Source organism: Oxyura jamaicensis, chromosome 3 (assembly GCF_011077185.1).
Source record: "Oxyura jamaicensis isolate SHBP4307 breed ruddy duck chromosome 3, BPBGC_Ojam_1.0, whole genome shotgun sequence".
In the NCBI taxonomy this organism is placed as follows: domain Eukaryota; kingdom Metazoa; phylum Chordata; class Aves; order Anseriformes; family Anatidae; genus Oxyura; species Oxyura jamaicensis.
In genome coordinates, this window is record NC_048895.1 from 53,248,584 (window position 1) to 53,268,435 (window position 19,852).

Consider the following 19,852-nt stretch of genomic DNA (forward strand, 5'->3'; position numbering starts at 1 on the left):
TCACTGATTTCATTGAACCCAGCAAAGCTCATCTGTCAAAGCCCTGAATCGTGCCACATCAGACCCCCCACACTACTCACCACCAGACCCTGCTGTGGACCCCACATACAGAGAGGTGCATTTATTTCCTCACACCCATTGCAACTCCAAAAGGAAGCTTGAAAGAAATCTTATTTCTGCTACTGACAGATACAGATGTTTTCCACTAAATCAACGCAACCACAAAGAAATAAATTTCTCAGAATTTTCCAACTCACACAACCACGTTGATTTTTTTTCCCCACATTTTGTTTTGGTTTTATACCACTATTCTACGACACTTTATACAGGAGAACTTGTACTCGAAACAAGCCTTTAAATACTTTACCATTTCACTTACAGAAGTATAATTGCATTGAACCTAAAACATGGTCCCAGTGCTAGTTGTAAAGCCTTCCACAAGATTACAGGAACCAGATTTTTTTTTTAATGGAAACAATTTAATTTTGTTTTATTGTTTTAGTGAAATTCGTATTGTAGCTTCACCCACAGCAGGAATATGGAATCATTTAAGCCCCCAGAGGCAAAAGGCTCTCGCAGCTGTGGAAATCACAGAATTAGAACAGCCTGTAAGCCATGTTACGTAGCTGAAGACTGCCTAGCTAGTCTCAGCATTTCCCATTGCCCATCCCACTCCTCTCCCCAGCATCCTTGATCTTCTTGTTTCTTGTAGAGTCAAACTAGGGGTGATGAGTGGCCCCATCAGGTGGTCTGGCCGTGTTAAAGCATCTTCTGGGAGGCATGCCAGTGCACCAGAAAAGTGCTGCAAACAGCAGGCTGGAAAAGCTCTATATTGTGGAACAAAAACCACCACCCCCAAGACACAAGTGCACAGCCTGGCAGCGAGTGACACAGTCCAAGGCACAGGTTTTAGGGAATACATAGGTGCCATACAGGAGGAACCAGAGACATGCTGCAGGACTGTATCTGGCACCATGGACTTGATGAATGTAAGAAGGCACTTTAATGGCTGGAGGGATGTTGGACAAGGGGCAATGCATGCCATAAGATGTAGGAGACTGTGCGGAGTACAGTGTGATGCAGGATTTGGGGAAGCATGGCTAGCGCTAAAATGCATGGCCCTTGAACGTACAGTTGACAATCTTTTAAGTACTAAGGCTGGGGACAGAGAGGGGAAGGAGACAGGACAGAGACAGACAGACAGACAGGGTCTCTGCATTGTTGGTGCTTGACAGATCAAAAAGTCCTTCCTGCATGACACCACTCTCGCCCTGTCCTGATAAAAAACACAGAAGTCACACTAAATACATTTACTGCCTACGTGTTTCAAAGCCGGCTGTGCTGCATCACATCAGCATCTCAGTTTACTGGTCAGACCTGTCTTTTGGGACCCAGATGTTACCATCTGTGATTTTGTATAATACCACTTCAAGTGAAGCAACATTTCACTCCTTGTCAAGGGGTATGTCCTTCAGCAGATTTTCCCCGTCTGGAGCAAGGAGATGTTGTGAAAGTTTTCCAAGAAGCACACATAAGTTAAACTTACCAAGAGGCACTTCCTCACGACTGTACTTTTCTAGCTCGCCTCACTATGTTCTAAGTATGCTTTAATGTCATTCACAGCTAATTTTAAAAATAATCTTCACAACAGCGCAAGACATGGGAGCACTCCTGTACAATTTAGAGAGCCGTTCCCCTGATAGATTCCTGCAATCTCAATTGTCAAGCGTACTTTACTGTTGTTAATGATTTAACATTATACCAGCACCATGCCAAGACAAAACTTTAACGTGTCAAAAATTCAAAACTGTCTGAAAGAGGAAAAAAGTTCCTGCTTCACGGGGAAAAAGAGTTAACCCTGTAAAATATAACTGCCTGTGTTTCAACCTGCATCACTTTTGCCTGCTGACACTACAAAGCAGTGCTTCTTCAGCTCATTACTATCATGCATTTAACAATTCTCTTTGTCTACATGGCATCACTGATTTCTGATATATAGTAAATTTTCCTCATACTGAGTTTTTTCTATGCCACTATCTATTATTAATAATGCAACTATGACACTATTAAAAAAAATATTACTCTTGAAGTATCAAAATATCTTTTTCTTTATATGTTAACTTTTTTTTTTTAATTGGGCTTGCTTTCCTATAAAAAGAAGTTAATCAATTTTCCCAAAAAAATCACCTACCCATTTCAGATTCAGTTGAGCACAAGTCCAACAATTGAAAGGACAATCTGTTACATAAAATCAACACTTAAAAGAGGCAAGAATAGGCAGATACTTCCTAAAAGCTGACAATCCACCCATGGAGAAAACATCTATTAACCCAGTGGCTGATGCACCTTGTAAGGACTGCATTTCTCCCTCATCCCAAGTGCAACTTCCCCTAATTCCAGTTACAGCAAAGCAGATCAGCCCTGTCTACAGCTATACACCATCCCAGGGGGAGGAACCTCTAAACTGGATTTTAAATAAACAGTTAATATTAATGAAAGTGATAATCAAACTAATCACTAAACAGCCTGACTGCTACCATAGCATGTTGTGTACAATCTCCCCTTAAGGCTTTGAGTTCTTCGTTTGCAAAACAGATGCACGAAGGCATGAAAATCCCATAAATGGTTTGAATTCTTGAAGTCTGACACAATTTTGTCCTTTTAGGTCCATGTGTGCGTGTGTAATCTTCTACAGAGAGGACCTGATCCTGAACTTCTAACATCACATTAAGCACTAAAAATAACCTATAGTTCTGCTGCTGTATTAAGAGCAGTGACAAAAAGGTCACCTACTAACTTCTGCATCACTGTGTTAGGTCTTTGCTCCTGCTTCATGTCAAATCTAGTTGCTCTTCTTCGTGGTTGTACTTTAAAAAAAATTAAACGGATACTCCTTGTATGCTGTTGGTAAATCACAGCATCTTACAGCTTCCAGAAGGTAGATGCTGCTCTAGTTACCCCAGGTACATAAATCACAAGGGTATGGCTGATTAGTTGGACTCTAAGAACACGAGACACCTGTTAACAAAGTTTTACAGACAAAACTCTTCATTGTAATGCCCCTTCCTGGGGATATTGATACATGTGAGAGAAGTGGCAATAACGTACTTGAACATACTTGTTCTTAACACAGTATCTAATTACAATTAATGAACTAGACCCAGAAGTTTCCAAAACAAATCAAAACCAGGCTAGAAACAACGGGATGTAAATACTGCCATAAAAACCATGGGTGCATTTTTGTACCTTTTTCTGTTTTAATCCAATATGCTCCCCTTCTCAGTTTTCGTTTCTACAGAGACCTAGCAGTTCGTTTGTTATTTTTCTTCTAGTTACTGTTCCTCCACCTTTTAAGTTACATTTTCAAGTTTTCAAACAAATTAGCAACAATTAGGTGCTCAGAGGCCTCATGCCTTCCACTACCAGGTATTACAAGCTTCAGTCATTTTTTGCAAATTGGTACAGAGAGTAGAAATAATCAGGAGCAAATGCAAGGTTTCGTGTGAAATTGAGTACCATTTTTACATCTGTGACCAAGATTACACTTGATGAGAAGAATAGGGTAGAAAGAAAAAAAATGCTGTATTTCATGTCAATTGTAAAATACTCTAAGCTTTGCTAATCCTTGAAACACAAGATTTGGAAGAAGCCAAGCCACATTATTCTAACAAAAACATTTTGTCTTCAATATAACTTTCCAGATGACAGCTGAAATCACAGAATGGACTTACAAGACCATTCAAACAGACTAAAAACTGCTAACAAAATTAATAATTATTTTTTGTCTCCTTGTTTCCCACCTTTAGAAGTTGCATTCTTTTTGTAAAAGTGACTTCTGATGGTTAAAAATAAAGACTGTATGAGATTGAATGGCACGGAATCTTAGAATCATGGAATCATAAAATATCCCGAGTTGGAAGGGACACACTCATAAAAGAAAAGTGATTTGCCCACTCAAAACAAGGTATAAGTCAATCCAGAAATATCATGAACTTTACAGAAAAAAACAGTGATTTATTTGCTTCAACCAACTTAAAGCTGCCTGGGCAGCCTCTCCTGAATGCATACTTTTCCTCAAGTATTACAGAGTCATATTGCCAAACTACTTAGAGATCAAATACCTTCTTCAATCTAGAGTTTATTTTCACAGAAAATAAGTCAATCTGCCACATTGTTAGTACTGTGTAGTGATCTCCAGCTAGTGATCAAAATTTTCAAACTTCCAAATCATGAGAAATAGCTCACTGTGTCCAAAGATGTCTTTGGAAACGTAAACTCAACTGTAATACTTTGGTGTGCTACTTTGTAAGGGAAAAACATGCAACCAGATGGATTGGGTTCAACCTGTGAGAGTACCCGTTTGTTAACAATGCAGTGGTGGACTTTTATTTAAAACGGATTTATTGAAGCCTGTTTGATCACTGTTCATCCTGTTCGTCACTTACAGGCACCACCATGACCTTGTTTACACCCAAGTTAATCATTAGGTCTTATGGAGGGTGGGGAACAGCACAGAAAGGTGAGGAATGTGGAAAGGGAAAGCAGAGTTTCTTTTCTAAAATGAAGACATGAAAAACATCAAGAAGTTGTAGGAAAAGCTACAAGATGACAAGGGTCTCTCACAGATATTTTATCCTTATGCAGATATGGCTGTGTTCCCAAACTACTGAGAGGGTGACAGCAGCCTCCGCGTGCTCTCTGTTGAAACTTGCAGAAATTGTCATTGACTCCAGTGGTGCCCTCAGCACAAGTAATGGAGACCCATAAGCAGAAAGCTGTGAATGTGAAGTACCAACTTGTTTCCAAGCAGTTGCCACAGAGCCTACCAGGAAATGGTAGCCTCTGGAGAACAAGAAAAAAAAAAAAAAAAGATGAAAAAAGGTAAAGACTCAAAATCCAAGGACTAATGCAGTCCCTCAATACATTTCCTGCTCTCATCATCTCTACTGAAGAAAAAAAGTTGAGAATTCTCTGAAAGCTGTTATAAAACAGCAGACAGTGAGACTGCTCCTACCCAAGTTAAGGCCAACATGACAAAATACTAGCTGAGAAAGAAAGCGATATAACAGAAAAACATAGGGAATAGAGAGAAATACAGCCACAGGAGGAAAGATGAGGAGAAAAAAAAAAAAAGGTTTAGCAACAAGTATATCTATGGGAGGAGGAGGAGGAGGATTAGGTTATGGTAAAAGCATGATTAGAGGAGGAGCAAGGACTGTAAAAAAAATTGTACAAGCAGGAAAAGGGGAAGATCCAAGCAGTGCACTTCTAACTGGGAAGTGACTACTCAAAATTTCCATTTGAGAAATTTGCCCAGAGTCCATCTAACGTACCCTTAAATAGTCACGCTATTCCAACCACAGTAAGCACACAAACTTTTTACATTACTTTTCAATCTTGGTGTTTATTTTAAATTGACAGAAGTATCAATATCTCAAAAGCAAGCAATCCACAGAAGAGCACTATGGGCATATAATCAGGGTAACATGGAAGCCTTTATAACCCCAAATTAATCTCTTGAGGTATCCCACCCAGCTCATGTGAAATAAGAAACACATTCCTTTTAACCCCAATGTTTTTGACTCTAATAGATATAAAACTGTCATCAGCCTCCTCGTCTGCAGGCACTAGGCTTCATCGACTGTTTCGCCTCTCATGTGCACATGCATACAGACTAATCCTGGTGAAAGATGCTAGAATGAGAGACACAGAAGCCAAAAACATGTATTTACTTGTACAACTGTGCTGAGAGCAGCAGTGCACATCCCCTTCCCAGAGGATCGGCTAAGGCTGACAAACCCTGGGACAAAAGGAGGAGCGCAGACCCCCACCACATCACACTCTACATCCCCGTGCTGAAACCACCAGGAAGGGAAGTCTTTGGAGACAGCTATATTGCAAAACTGCCTAGCAAAGCCACAGCCCAATTTAAAAAACAACCAAACCATTCCACTAAGAGACAAAAATCATGATTTTCTGATCTCGGCCTGGACTTCCATCACGCTATGTATCTCCCACCTGGGAGCCTCTGCTCATCTGGTTTAATATTGCTGACAACTTCGTTATCACAGCATGGATAAATACTCTTTAAAAGGAAGAAAATGGAAACAAGTGTGAGCACAGAATTCAATCACACACAATATTAATCAGGGTAATTACACACTGACCACAGGCAACACAAAGAAACACTGTAAAAACACTGTCCTCTCTGAAGCACAGTAAGGTGGCTGCCTCCATGGCTTGTCAACTGGTACTTCCATGGTTTAGGTCCTTTCCATATGGAAACTGGGTCAACACCTTTTCAGTACAAGTGATTTTTATACTCCTTAGCAAGTACAAAAGGGCCTCTGTTGACCCTAAAAACAAATCCTGTACTTTAACAGGTCAAGCCCAAAGTCACTTCGTTTTCTAAAAGCAGTAACAGAACACTCCACATTACTTGTTTGTGTCTCCAGAGCGTGAAACCTGTGTCTGATAATTTTGTGTGGTTAATACGTCACAACAACCCCCTGCCCTAGGGCCTTCATCTCCAGCACGCAATTAAGAGCTTGCTGTTTTAAAGTTTCAAGGTTTTTGTGGTTGAAGGAGTAGTTCATTAGTCACAAGGGCTCCTTTTCTTGAACCCTTGTTAATTAACACTCTGATGTCTGTTCCCACAGTGGAAACAAGAGTGAACATTGCAAAACTGACCACCTCTTGGCTCCCAAGAAGAAACAGGGTGATCCCTTTAATTTGGTTTGGCTGCTGCTTGCACCACCATGTGGAACTGCTTTGGCTGATTGCAAAGTCCATTACTCACGTTTGTCTCTCCTGCCTGCGCGCACCCTCACGAACACTGTGATTACTGCTACACCCATGAGCAACTCAAAGAGCAGTTTCTTGTAAGGCAACAGCTGATGCAGCTGCTAGATAGCCAGCCTTTTATACGGCCATCTCCTACACAGTTACGAAACACTTCTGACTAGCACCTTACCCTAACAGTCACCGAGGAGGCATAAGTACAGGCACCTGGCAATCACCAGACATCAGCACTGGCTAATCACAGGAACATGTCAAACTGCATGACATTAGCAGAAATGCTGACGGTGCATACCTCTTCATCTCAGACAAATCCACAGTAGGCCCATCTGGATTGTCCTAGGATATACTGCCTTTGTTTGCATGCCTACATTACTTCATGTTAATAAACCCCAAAATACTTCTTCTCTTTAGAAGATACTGCTTGTATGAGCCAGGACACACATGGAGTCTCAATATCAAAGAGCAAAAATCCTTATCCAAAGGGAGCTTGAAACACATCAAAAAGCAGCAAAACAGCAACACCTGCACCACTGGACGGGTAGTCATCTTGCTGTGCCACCACACTTTGCCTGCAAAGGTTGATGCCATCACAGCTGAAGACTTCATGGAGAGTTTCACGGGAACGCAAAAAGGATCCAAGAAATCTTAAAGGTCTTCAATGAAAGTAGCAGGTGGTTTCTCAGCAATGCACGAGGGAAGACATGCAGAGCAAGATGCTCTTCAACCATGAAGAGCTCCAAGAGTGAAAGCAGCTAGCGCACATTCAAAGCAGTAGAAGAGGCAGCAGAGAGGGGGAAAGGCAGATCCAATTAGCTAGACAAAAAAGACTTTGCAGGAGTGAAACACACTGATAACATTGTCCCTGTGACAGGAGAGACCTGCCTTGAAGCACCCAACACAATAGGCACTTCAAAGCACATCACTGAAGCATCTCAGCTTCCTTTAAACAGACTGTGTCAAAAAGCAAGATTTATCAATTGAGCAGTCAATCACCAAACCTCTCCACTCCCCCCCCCTTCCTTTTTTTTTTTTTTATAATTGCGTTAAAGATTTAAAGGAATCACTTCAAACAATTTGCTGCCTGACGCATTTTCATTATTTCTTGCTGTTTTACAGCGTTGGTCAGGCATGCAGTGATAATGCTGCTTCCTAAAATAGCTGAGACCTCACCGGACTGCAAGTGCAACGCCCTAAATGTAAGGAAGCCAACTGTAAAATGTAACAATAATAGAGCCAGAGAGATCTAAGATCAGCAGAAGCAAAGCCAACCAAGGGCTCTGAATCATACAGAAGTTCAAAATACCACTGGCCTGACTCTACCTTGTTCCCAGAAGTGAAGCATGAAGTGGAGCGGAGAAGGGTAGGAGAGAGACCTGTGTCTGCCTCTGCCACTCGAACATCTTCACCCAGCATTTTTTGTGATTATGAAGAGGAAAGAGTGAGAGCAAATACTCCACCTACTCCTAATAGGATGGTAACAAGATATTTCTGATTCTCTGCCAAAGCTTCAAACAAGTCTTAAAGATACTTTAAAGGTACAACAAGGCACCATCAAATATTTTTAAGAAAGTCAGACTATTTAATTGATGGCTATCACTTCAGATAAATTGGATGTTGCTTCTTGTGTTTGTTTGTTTCATTTTGTAAAGATCTGTTCTAGGACAACTTCCTTGGTGCTGCTTCCAGGCAGTGCATAATTCCTAGGCAATGGAAGCATCTCTACGGAAGGTCCTCGTGTGTAGAGCTAACACAGCTGCTAGGTGGGTGCTATAAGCACAACACAAATCATTTAAATCTTGATAGAAAACTGTTCTCAGAAGTTACCAGATTTTTTAGAATACCCAGTGACAGTGAGGAATATTAAAAGGCAAAAGGTGTTTCAGTAAAGAGATACAGAAGAGATAAATAACTGTTGAGTTTCCAGCTATCATTTCAACACATACTTAATCCTTGGAAAATCAAGGGTGATACTGGCCAATAAAATTACATACATTATGCTCAATTACACATGGGTAGAAACCACACAGTCCATTCAGTACTCTGCAGCATCCAAGCCATATTAATTTGAGCAAAACCTGTACGCATCCATACAAGCTTACAAGCTGGGAAATGAATACTTCTGCAAATGACAGCTGAATGAGTCTCCAGGCACGTCTGGCAGGTGACTCCTCTGCTGGGAGCTGGAAATCCTCTCCAGTCATTCTGCCTTAAGATGCCAGTACAGATTTACTGTGCTAAAAGAACATATTCAGCGTTGCTGCTGGTTCTATGGCCACATCACAACATCTAATCACCAACCACCTTGTTCCAAGAGAGAATAATTTTATATGTCCAAGATTCTCATTATCTATGCACTGTGACATGGTCTAAGAAGGTACAATATTAAACAGTATTAAGCTTACCAAAATCCTAAATCAACATACTTCAAAGGTTGACTTCCAGCAGCATCAATGGAAATCATCGTTTTGCTACTGGCTTCCCATCACAGCTAGCACCATAACATAGGATGGTTTCTGCCGTAAAAAGAACCTAAACTAGCCCCAGATGACTGCTCCAAGTGTTTCTAACTATACTACAAGGATCTAAAAGGTATCAGCTACACCTGACTCGATCACAATTGTTGAAAACTGCCACTCCACAAAGAAACACATGCTCCTGCTCATTTTTCTGCATAGCTTTACAAGGTAGTTCACCCAGCAGACAGACACTGGGCAGGAGGGAGCTAGACAAAGCAGAAAGGACAGAAGAGGCTAGCGATTATCACACAGGCATCTGTTATTACTCTCTCATGCCATACTTTAAGAACTTTGTGTTGTAACATCCCAAATTTTTCAACAGATGCTAAATAGCGTAAGATATAATTACAGTTCTCCCACATACAGATTGTGTTTGACTACATTCAACAACTTTTCTATCCATCTGATGCCTATTGATTAGTAGTATTTCAACAACCCTAAATGAAGCCTTGCTTTCCTTTCATATGCCTGCACACCCCTTCTAAATAAGTGTGCCTCCTTTTCTGCTGTCCCTTCCTGCACTACAGAAGCTCTGGGTGACTTAAGGCGAAGGGAGCATCCAGGAACACAGTCCTGAGCATGCTGCAGACATCATGGGATGGGCCCAGCCTGGGACATGCTCACACCCCCAGGTTTCAACATAGAGACCTCCTCCGTACTCAGTGGAGCCCAGAGCATCATTCAGCTCACCGCAATATAGACGTGAGATCTACCGAACCATTCTCTAGGCTCCGGTGACTAGAACAAGAGCACAGACACATAAATTAATCATGTCTTAATCCCAGTTTGAATGCCATCCATGGTATGACCAGAGGCAAATCACTTTCCTTTGCCACATGCTCCACGCTCAGTGCTATATGTGGACACCTGAAGTAGCCCAAACAGACTGTCAAGGAGTTTATAAGCAACGTAACTGCATCCAGGGATGGAAATAGCCATGCCAACCACACTCATGCTGTTTATTGTATGCAGATAACCTACTTCAGGTTAGTAAAACTGCACTGTGTAACGGAGACACATCCTGAACTCACAGGTTTAACTCCTGACCTTTAAAATAACAGCAGCTTCCTACTGAGAGGGGTACAGAAAGAACATAATAAAGATTGAAGTACCAGGGATACGGCCATAGTGATGTATTACAGTTAAATCAGGATAAAAATTGCACAAGGCACAGAGCATACGCTTATCACACCTAGAGTCTTTGTTTCCCAAAGCTCTGTTCCAGCCATTTTCCCTTAATACTGTTTAAATCTTTATAAAAGTACCTCAGCTAGCCAGAATCCTGCCAGCCAGCATCAGCCTAATAAAGCAGTAGGCAGCAAAACATTGAAGAAACATGAAACTGTCCTAAGTGCAACCGTAGGGAATGGGTTCTCTGCTATTGAGAGTCCCCCTGCCAGCCAGTACCTCCTGCAGAAGCACAGGTTTGTGTCAGCCCATTGCAGTGCTCCAGCGTGGGCACTGCTGCATCTACAAACCCACATCTACCCTCTTGAACGAGGGATGAATCTCATCCTCAAAGGCCAGTGTTACACCTTCCTCCAATATACCTGTTAAATTACCTGTTAAACTGAAGGCAAACCATGTTCTTTTTTTTAATCAGTTCCAGCTACATAACACACACAAGCTACCATGAGATACAACCAAAACTGGTTAGAAATAAAAAAACATTACTGACAGGTTTCATTTTCAAGTTCTTGTTTTCTTCATATGTGGATTTATTTATCCCATGCTGTTGTCTCAAGTAGCACCATGTATGTTAGAGGAAAGAAGAAGGATTGTTTTAAAATACAAATAAATAACTATGATACTTATATGTTTACACAGGCATTGTATTTGACAAGAGGTATGATGTTACTTCCTCTGGTGAGTACAGCTGAAGGCCAAACCATACATGCACTATATTTATAAGAAAATTTGTAAGAAAAAAAGTACAAGGACACAGAATTTATAGCATATTTATCTTTTATCTCCTCTTTCAACCCAAGTTTCCATTATAGCTTGCATCAGTAACACCAACAATTACTACGTTATGCTTTGCCATAATCCTCTCAAAACTCTGCTTGGTGGAGCCCACAAGCATCCCGCACCTTGCTGAGGACGAGCGAGCAAAAGGAGATCTGTGAATACAGATCTCCTCTAGATCTCCTGAGGGGGAAAGGGGCTGGAGGAGCGGCACCCTCGTGTCAGAGCAGGTACCTGTGCATTTCACCAGGCTTCCACTGTTTCCCTACAGGGCTCTCTGGGCACAGCTCCATCCCTGGACCTTCACGTGTTTTTCAGTCCGCATTCTTCAGGCATGTCTGAACTGGCTCTCACAGCCCTCCGCCCTACGCAGGAGGACAGGAAAAAAAATGCTTCAGTCCCTGCTGCTCCATCTCCCTGCAGCCCTGCACCTACACGCACAGCTGCAATCGCTGCTGAGGTACAGCACCCTGCCTCCTGGAGCAGTGTGACAGCAGACATCTCAAAACGACGTCTGTCAGACACCAAAGCTGTGGTATTGGTACCCCAGTGGAGCAGACAGGTAGAGCTTCACTCTTCTGCTTGCACACCCAGCTGTCATGGGCTGCCTTCTGGCAGTCACGGCAAGGACGTAGCTCCTTTACCGTGCCAGGGCACGGAGGAGGAGAAAACACACTGCTGCTCAGGACAGAGCATCACCTCTGGAACTGGCAACAGCAGCAGCATCGCAACAGAAGGCAGAAGTTTCCTCTGGTTACACGGGAGGGGCTTTTACAAGCTACAAAAGTGAGAAAGCCCAGCTGCAGCCCTTAACCAGCCTGCCTCACGGCATAGACAAAGGAAGCAATACCTTGAGCCCTGCCCTTCTGTTCAGGCTGGGAAAGCAACTGTATCAGACAAGATATCGTCTATTTAATGACAAAATAGGCATATTACAGAGCTTTTCATAAAGCATTCACCTGGCAAACTTCATTCCAGTAATACAAGACTCAGTGAGATAAGGAAAGATATTATTAGCATTAATGATAAAAGGATGGCAACCTAAGCAACATTCATTTTGCACACACAAGGCAGACACATCAGGATCATATTAGCCTAGAAGCGTGTATCAACACTTGCTTTAGCAGAAGCCTTAGCCCTTGATGAGCATCAATTAAGTTCTAAATGGAGTTCTTTCCTTTGATCAAGAAGCGAGATAAGATCACATTTACACCACAGAGCTTTGATTGCAACACCACACCAGACACTTGGCTTACCTACACCTAACTTACCTACACCTAACTACTAATGTAAGAAAGTCAAAAAAAAAAGATTTCGGTATTATAGTGACAGAGAACTGCCTTTATGTAAAAGGGCAGGAGAAACACATAAGAAACTACACAAACTCAGCACTAATGCAATATTACAAGTTGGTCAGATACTGAATGAATGTCTGTAGACCAAAGCTGCAAAGGTCAGTGATTTGATCTCACCAAATCAAATACAGATGCTTGGTTTTATCCAGCACATGCAACGTTTGATGAAAAGTAGCTACTTTTCATAATATCATAAATATCTATTTTAATAGCTATTCAATGTTTAAAACTAGTAAAAAAAATCAGGCAGATTCTATGTACCTCCTGCAGATCCTCCAAGCTGTAAAATGTTATTGCTTGTATTCTGAAAGGATGAAGGCAGGCATATGGAAATCTGCAGGCAATCTTGTTATGCAAAGCAAGCATGGCCCACGGATATGAATGATACCTCAGACTCAGAAGTCATCTCACGCTAGAAATTAGAGCCCTAATGACAAAAGGACTATATACCCTGCTTAACTTCAGACAGAGATACAGAGTCCAACAGCATTTTATTTGAATTTCCTACCTCTTATTGCATCCCTGTGAAGTAACATTAAAATCTGTGAACAGTCCTGTGACCACAAGAAACTGAGTCCTAAAGAACTACTTGTAAATATGTAAGAGGTTGCTACAGAGGTCCCAGCTCCATTAACTTCTATCCACCCTTCCTCTCCCCTCTGTAAGTTAGCCTGAAAACATCAGTTTCTCCTTTAAACAGGGCTGACATATTTGGAGCATCTGGAGGACAGAAAGAAGAGACACTCCCAAAACAACAAACCTTTAATGAGGTGAGATCTGAGTACGTGATGATGTCAGGAAAACGTAAGGTACAAATTAAGACTAATGACATCACAAGTACAGAAAAGATGCAACGGAAATCAAATTTTACCATTTAATTCACAGAGGCACTGATGTTTGGACATATGCACTGACATAGCTTCCGTGTGAAGCTTCCCTGCAAAGGAAAATCTTGCTCTAAGATGATGCAGCAGAGAACTGAGCAGTCTCAACACCTCTTAACACTTCTTAACCGTTGCAAGTCATCAGCTGCTTGCCATGCCTGGAAGGAGCTTAAGTGATAGAACAGGACTTAGATCAGGCAATCCAGAAGCTTAGATTTAAGAAATCAAAAGGAAAGAACAAACACCACCCAAAGAAAACCCCACATGCTTCTGAATACTTCTTGACAGGCCGTCTGCACGCATCACTCATAACTGCAATTCATCTAGTAGCATCTGTTGGATAACAACCTTTTGTCAGGCTCTTTTACTTAAAAAAATAAAACATCATGACAAATTTCAACATGTATTTTATCTAGTGCCCTGTACTTTGTCTTCCATTAGCTCTTGCAGCGTGCTAGACAGTGTACAAACAGACAGAGGCATGATCCTTGGCCAAGGGGACTTACATGCTGAAAACAAAGAGCCTAAAGCAGAAAGAAGCAGAAGGAATGAGCACATAGCAACTAGTTATGAAAGTCTGACACACAGAAATGGGGATTTTGCTCCAGAAGTCTGAAACAATTGAAACAAAAGACTTCTGATCCTTGAAGGCATTTAAGAAAAAAAAAAATGCAACCAATTCATCAGCCAGTTGCTACCACTAAGCAGTTAGAAGAAACTTTGCCTAAAAACTGTACCACCACTGTATCTCTAATGGATGAGTACAGAGCACTTAACACTACTACCAATGTTTAGGCACTACCTAAATATACTTTTTACCCACCACTCACTCACCTGCACCCTAAAATCCTTTGTCAGAGTTGCATTGTCATTTCTTTATAAAGATTACAATCAACTTTCCAGTGAAGTCCACAGAGATTTTAGCATTTAAAATGTTGCTTTTCAAGACATTATGATGACAGCACTCTACTTCTAGACTTGTGATGTTTGGTTAAAATAGTTTGAACAGTCTCTTAATGGCAAAGCAAAGAGAGCTGACTGTGAACACTGAAAGATCATTAAAAAAAAAAAAAAAAAAAAAAAACACCACAGAACCCACAAGCAGCTCAAGGAACTGCAACACAGCAGAAAAACATGAAAATGTGACCTAAACACATGAACACAGAGGCCAACTCCTCTGTTTTATTTTTTCATACACACTCACTTATCTTTGCAACAGTGAATGAATAATTTTAAACCAGCATTCATACAAACTGGTTGTGCAGCTTTTTCACTTCAAGTTTCATCCCACAGACAAACACTAAATAGATTTATTTAGTATTTTCACCTTCTGCTGGCAAAACTTTATGGGCCAGCTACATTCAGAATTTCAGTTCAAATACCTGAAAAGAGAGTGTGTTCATTCAGTACCATTTCTTGATGTGTTTAATAAGGGTGTTTAAATATATTTTTAAGGAATCAAGCAAACAGAGAAATTCCTCTACAGTTACGTGCAGCTCTCTCTACTATTTTTAATTGAAAGCAAAACACTCTCTTAAGAACTAAGTAACAGTTTATTAGTGTTAGATTTTTTTCCAAATAACTTGAACACAACAGTGTTCACTTCAGAATACTTAAAAAGAAAAGGAATGCTAAAAAAACAACCTCAATGCTGTGTCACTCATAACTGCTTCTGAAATCCAGCTCTGGTTTGCAGCTCCCGGCACACGCAGTTAACACAGCTGACCTTGCTGAAATCTCCCTGGGTAAGCGAGATAGCTCTAAAAAAAGAACACCAGGTCCTCACAATTAATTGCTAACTATTAATAAATTAGCATATTTCTCTTCCTTCTTCCACGCATACCTACAAATAAATGCACTTTCCCTCAAGATTTACCAGGAATGGAAATCAGAGTATTTTGTGACATAACAGCCACAGGAATAAACGACATCCATGAACTATTGGGTAATGGAACAACTGAACCTAGAGCGCAATAAAAAGACCAAAGTGCCAGCTTGATCCAGAGCTAGCTGAGCCCACAGCTACAGAAACAAAGGCCAGATTGTAATGGAGACTCACAACAACGATGGCATCTAACCACAAGCATGTCAAACTGTCTTTACCGTGTAAAATTTGGCTCGAAGTCACAAGTCACACAAGTATGCTAGGCCTGGGGGCAGCAGGGAAGAGGGAAATCAGGCTACTGAAAACAAAGAGTAGATACAAGATGTTGTCTAGTAGGACGGTGACATTTTTCACAGAGGAGAATCTCCCTTACACAACTTTTTCCTCTCACATCTTTTGAGGAATGACCCTAGCTGCAAGGCTTTCAGTAGCTAGGGGCTCCTGGAACTACAGAAAGTTTCTCCAGACAATCACATAATTAGGTTTTCTTCCAATTGTTGCTCTGCCAGAAGAGTTATGCCACTTCTGTGCTGGAGATTTTTCCAAATGCATAGCTCTATGTCAATGGGTTCTTGATGGTTTCTGCACCCAGGATAGCCAAAGCCCAGAAAACTACAAGCCCACAATCAAACGATAGCGGCAGCAGTACAGATGTGCTGCGATCTCTGCAGCTGTCAGCCTGTTCCAACGTAACCTGAATTACTCCAGGACTCCCTTCTTTAAAAGCTCAGGGGGAAGGAGTAGTACAAGAGCAGTGTGAGAAAGATGTGAGGACTCTGAGCCTATGAGCATCTTGTCCTGCACAGGAGCAAGGCTGCAGGTCAGCTGCAATGCCAGGCAGGAGTTAATTTCCCTCCCAGAAGGATCAACCCAAAAAGATCAACATCTCCGTTCAGTCAGTTCCAAGAAAACAGTGAAGGCCAAAACATTAAATAAGCTCCACATCCACCTGCAAGCAAGTCAATTCAACATGGCAACCTAGACACGCACAAAAAAAAGTACCTTTCCACTGCTGAAGACAGCCCCCAAATACCACTCAAGTCCGTGTCACATTGTAGGAGAAGCCCATTAACTACACCAGCACCTCTTCTGGACAGAAATCGAAGAGGTGCCCATACAGGTATCAGTTTCCGAACACCAGTACAGCAGCTGAAGATTGATCATAACCTTGCTAAAAGCTTGAGAAATGCTTCACCTACAAAGCTGCTAGTGAGCAAAAGCACAACTCTTCACCAGCAGCTTCGATTTCACTGGACCCAGTCTTAGCGATTCTACTACTCTAAGTACAGTCTCTTTGCCAGAAATCCACCCTTCTTCACAAAAAAAAAGCAGCATTCTAGTCTGAATTAACAAGAGAAAACAAGCAACACCTTCTTGTATCACCTATTGTTGCTAGAGATAAACAAAGCTCTTTTCATTTAAAATCTGGCTACAAAAATCTAAAAATATTCACTTTTGTGTAACTAATTCAAAATAGGATCTATTTTAAATTACAGATAAAGCCTATTTACAGAATCTGCATAGAAGTGAATAGCTGAAAAATCATAGAAAGGAACTATTCAGGATAAGAGTTGTCCTGTTAAAAAAAAAAAAGTTAGAGTTTTGTCTGTTTTTTAAAGGAAGCCAGGTTCACAAAAAGCAAATAAGCTAACTGTCCAGGAGCAGTTATACAGCTTACTTTTAGATTTGGCTTTTTGGTAATTGCTTCCTGGAATAGGGGAAAGTTCCTATGTTTCTTTTAGTTGGGAAAATGTGGGGTTTTGCTGTCCTTTTTTTTTTTTTTTTTGTAGTTGCTGTTTTTGTTTGTTTTGTTTTCAATTTAGAAGTATCAATTACTAGATGCTTGTCAACAAATTCAAAATAGAAAAATAGTTTCTGAAGAAAACTCCTCCGTTTTCCATTGGACATTAAAAACGGACTAAACCAGACCATTTATTTCTGCTACTCCCTTAATTTTTTCCAAGATGCTTTTATCGTTGTATGACATGCATGCTTCATTATCGGCAAAACTAATCTCCCCACTGCAAGTTGGCATCTCCCACCATAGTTATTTATGTCATTCTCCTAGAATACATCCCCATGGCACCGCAGCACTAACTACAGGCAGCAAACATCACCAGCCAAACATTTTCTCCCAGAGCTTGACCACTTGAGTGAAGATCATGGTATTACATTCCCAGATGGGCAGTGATAGTCAAACAAAAGGCATAAGCTCCTCTCCAAACATTCTGTTAATCGGTGTATTTATAAAACTAGCCTCGAGAATTGAATATAATATAAGTTAAAATACAGACTATTGGTCTCTGCTCAAACATAAAATACAGTGACTGTGAACTACATAGTAGTTAAGCATTTTGGCTTAAAAATTAACCATGAAACATAGTATTAATAAGGCTACTATTAAAGTGTTAATTTTAATGAGCAGAAATGAAAGTCTAACCAAAAAATAAAGTTTTCCACATCTCATTTCTTTATTACAATCTTGTCGTGCAAGGAGTGACATAAAAAGACGCCATGCACCAAAGAGGTCAAATGCTTACCTGAAAACTGAAAAACAACAGCAGAAACAGAAGTCACTGGCAGTCTTTAATTTATTCCTTTGCATTTCAAAGGACACGCGTTAGCATTAGTCAGAAGATCCACCTTCCAACTACAGCCAGGCCTCAAATTATTCTGCATAACACTAATTGAGGGTCCAACTAAAGAGTTACCTGTTCAAGGAACCTGCAAGTAAAATAAATTATGCAAGAGAGCAAGCCAAGCATGCCTGAGTATAATAAAGCCTTTTAAAATGATTAGCAGGTTTACTCTTTAATCTGGCAAGGTAACAAACTTTCAGTGCCCAAGAGAAAAAACACAATGAGGGAATAGCATTATATAAATATTCCACATGCCAAAGCAAAAGGCTTATTTCACTGTAACAATGCACTCCTGTTTAAACCAATACCAATAGGAGAACGAGGTCTTTCTGGGGAAGTTATTTAGCTGTTAACGCATAACGTCGCAGCACATCTGTGGGGACTCCTCTCCTTCCAGAGGCTGCGCGGACAGTCCGTCATTGGCACCGGCACGCCCGGACACAAGTTCACACTCAGGAGGGCTGGGAGTATCCATCTTGCTCTCTGTACCAAAACATTAGCCTGCTTTCCAAATTTGACTCAGTCTCGAAGCAAACTCCTGCCAAGTGCTGACCACAGGCATGCAGTCTAATCAGCATTATGGTCCTGAGACATCGAAGTAATGGCTGCTATAAGTGAGTGCCGCTGCTAATCCAGGGGAGCTTTCAACTCTCAAAGCATTCGTAATTTCGCATCAACTTCAAATCAAGGAAAGCCTGGGAAAACGCTTTATATAACAAAGGATGATGGCCCTAAAGCACAGTCCTGCGAGACAACAGCAGTCCGTCCCACAAGTCACAAGCCTCTCACCTAATTCACAGCTATTTCCCTTTTCATTTTCGCACTGCAGAGCAGGAACTGCGAGAGCAATCCTCTAATTGCCATTCAGAAAGCACTAGCAGCGTCCGACCAGGTTTGACACCGCGGAAGCCCAAACTGCCTTCACCAAAAAAAAAAAAAAAAAAGGAAAAGAAAGAAAGAAAAAACAGCCACCGAGCACGGCAGGTGCCCCCCTAGAGGGACGTGGAGCACCTGGGGGCCCAGCTCGCAGCCCCCACCTCCTTTCTCTCGGGAAACAGCTTCCCAGAGCTGCACCAGAGGACGGGCTTTGCAAACGCCTTGCGTAACTCGAGCTCTCCTCCTTAACTTAACTTTGCTTAACTTACAAACCAAGGTGTTTTCGGGCAGCGGGCGGGTTTCGCCTGTAAAGCTGGAAGCCAACTCGCGTGGCCGACAGACCGGCCGGCAGGAGGGGAGCTGCCCCCACCGGGCACGGCCGCAGGGGGTCGGCAGCGAGCGCTGGGGGGGCTCCGTCGGAGCCGCGCAGCCCGCCCTGCCGACGGGGCTCACCTCCTCCCCGCGCCCCGGACAGGGAGGAAAAAGCGCCCGGAGCTCACGGGCACAGAGAGGGAACCGGCCTGGAAGCCGCCCGCTCCCGGGACGGGGCTGCGGCTGGGGCTGGCACCGCCGCGGCGGTGCTGGAAGCGCCGGCCCCGCTCGTTTACGGGGCCGCCGAGCCCGGCACCAGAAAGTTCTCGCGGGCCGTGCCGAGCCGGGCCGTGCCGGGCCATGCCGGGCAGCGCAGGCGCCCTTACCCTTGGTCCAGTCCACCACTTGCTTCGGGCTCCACCTGGTCACCGGCTCCATGGCGGGCTCGGCCCCGCCGGGACCTGCCCCTGCGGGACACTGGCACCACCGCCGCCTCTGCCCGCCCGCCGCGCTCCTCCGGCCGCGGACTCGCCCCCTCTCAGGCTCCCATCCCCGCGGCCCCGCTCCCCGCCCGCCCCGCGCCGGCCGGGCCGTCCCCCCGGGCCGGCTCCTCCCGCGG

At 42.5% G+C, this 19,852-nt stretch overlaps 1 protein-coding gene across 2 annotated transcripts in view; it reads right to left on the reverse strand.

Annotated features, from left to right (window-relative positions):
* Positions 1–19,801, reverse strand: part of CNKSR3 (CNKSR family member 3) — a 56,599-nt gene extending 36,798 nt beyond the window's left edge. The window contains exon 1 of one of the 2 annotated variants that reach the window (XM_035320509.1): positions 19,620–19,801. In XM_035320509.1, the coding sequence (XP_035176400.1) occupies positions 19,620–19,671 (52 nt within the window). In that variant the 5' untranslated portion in view covers positions 19,672–19,801. The remainder of the gene's footprint in view (positions 1–19,619) is intronic. The other variant, XM_035320511.1, reaches the window with a different exon arrangement.
* Positions 19,802–19,852: the final 51 nt, after the last annotated feature.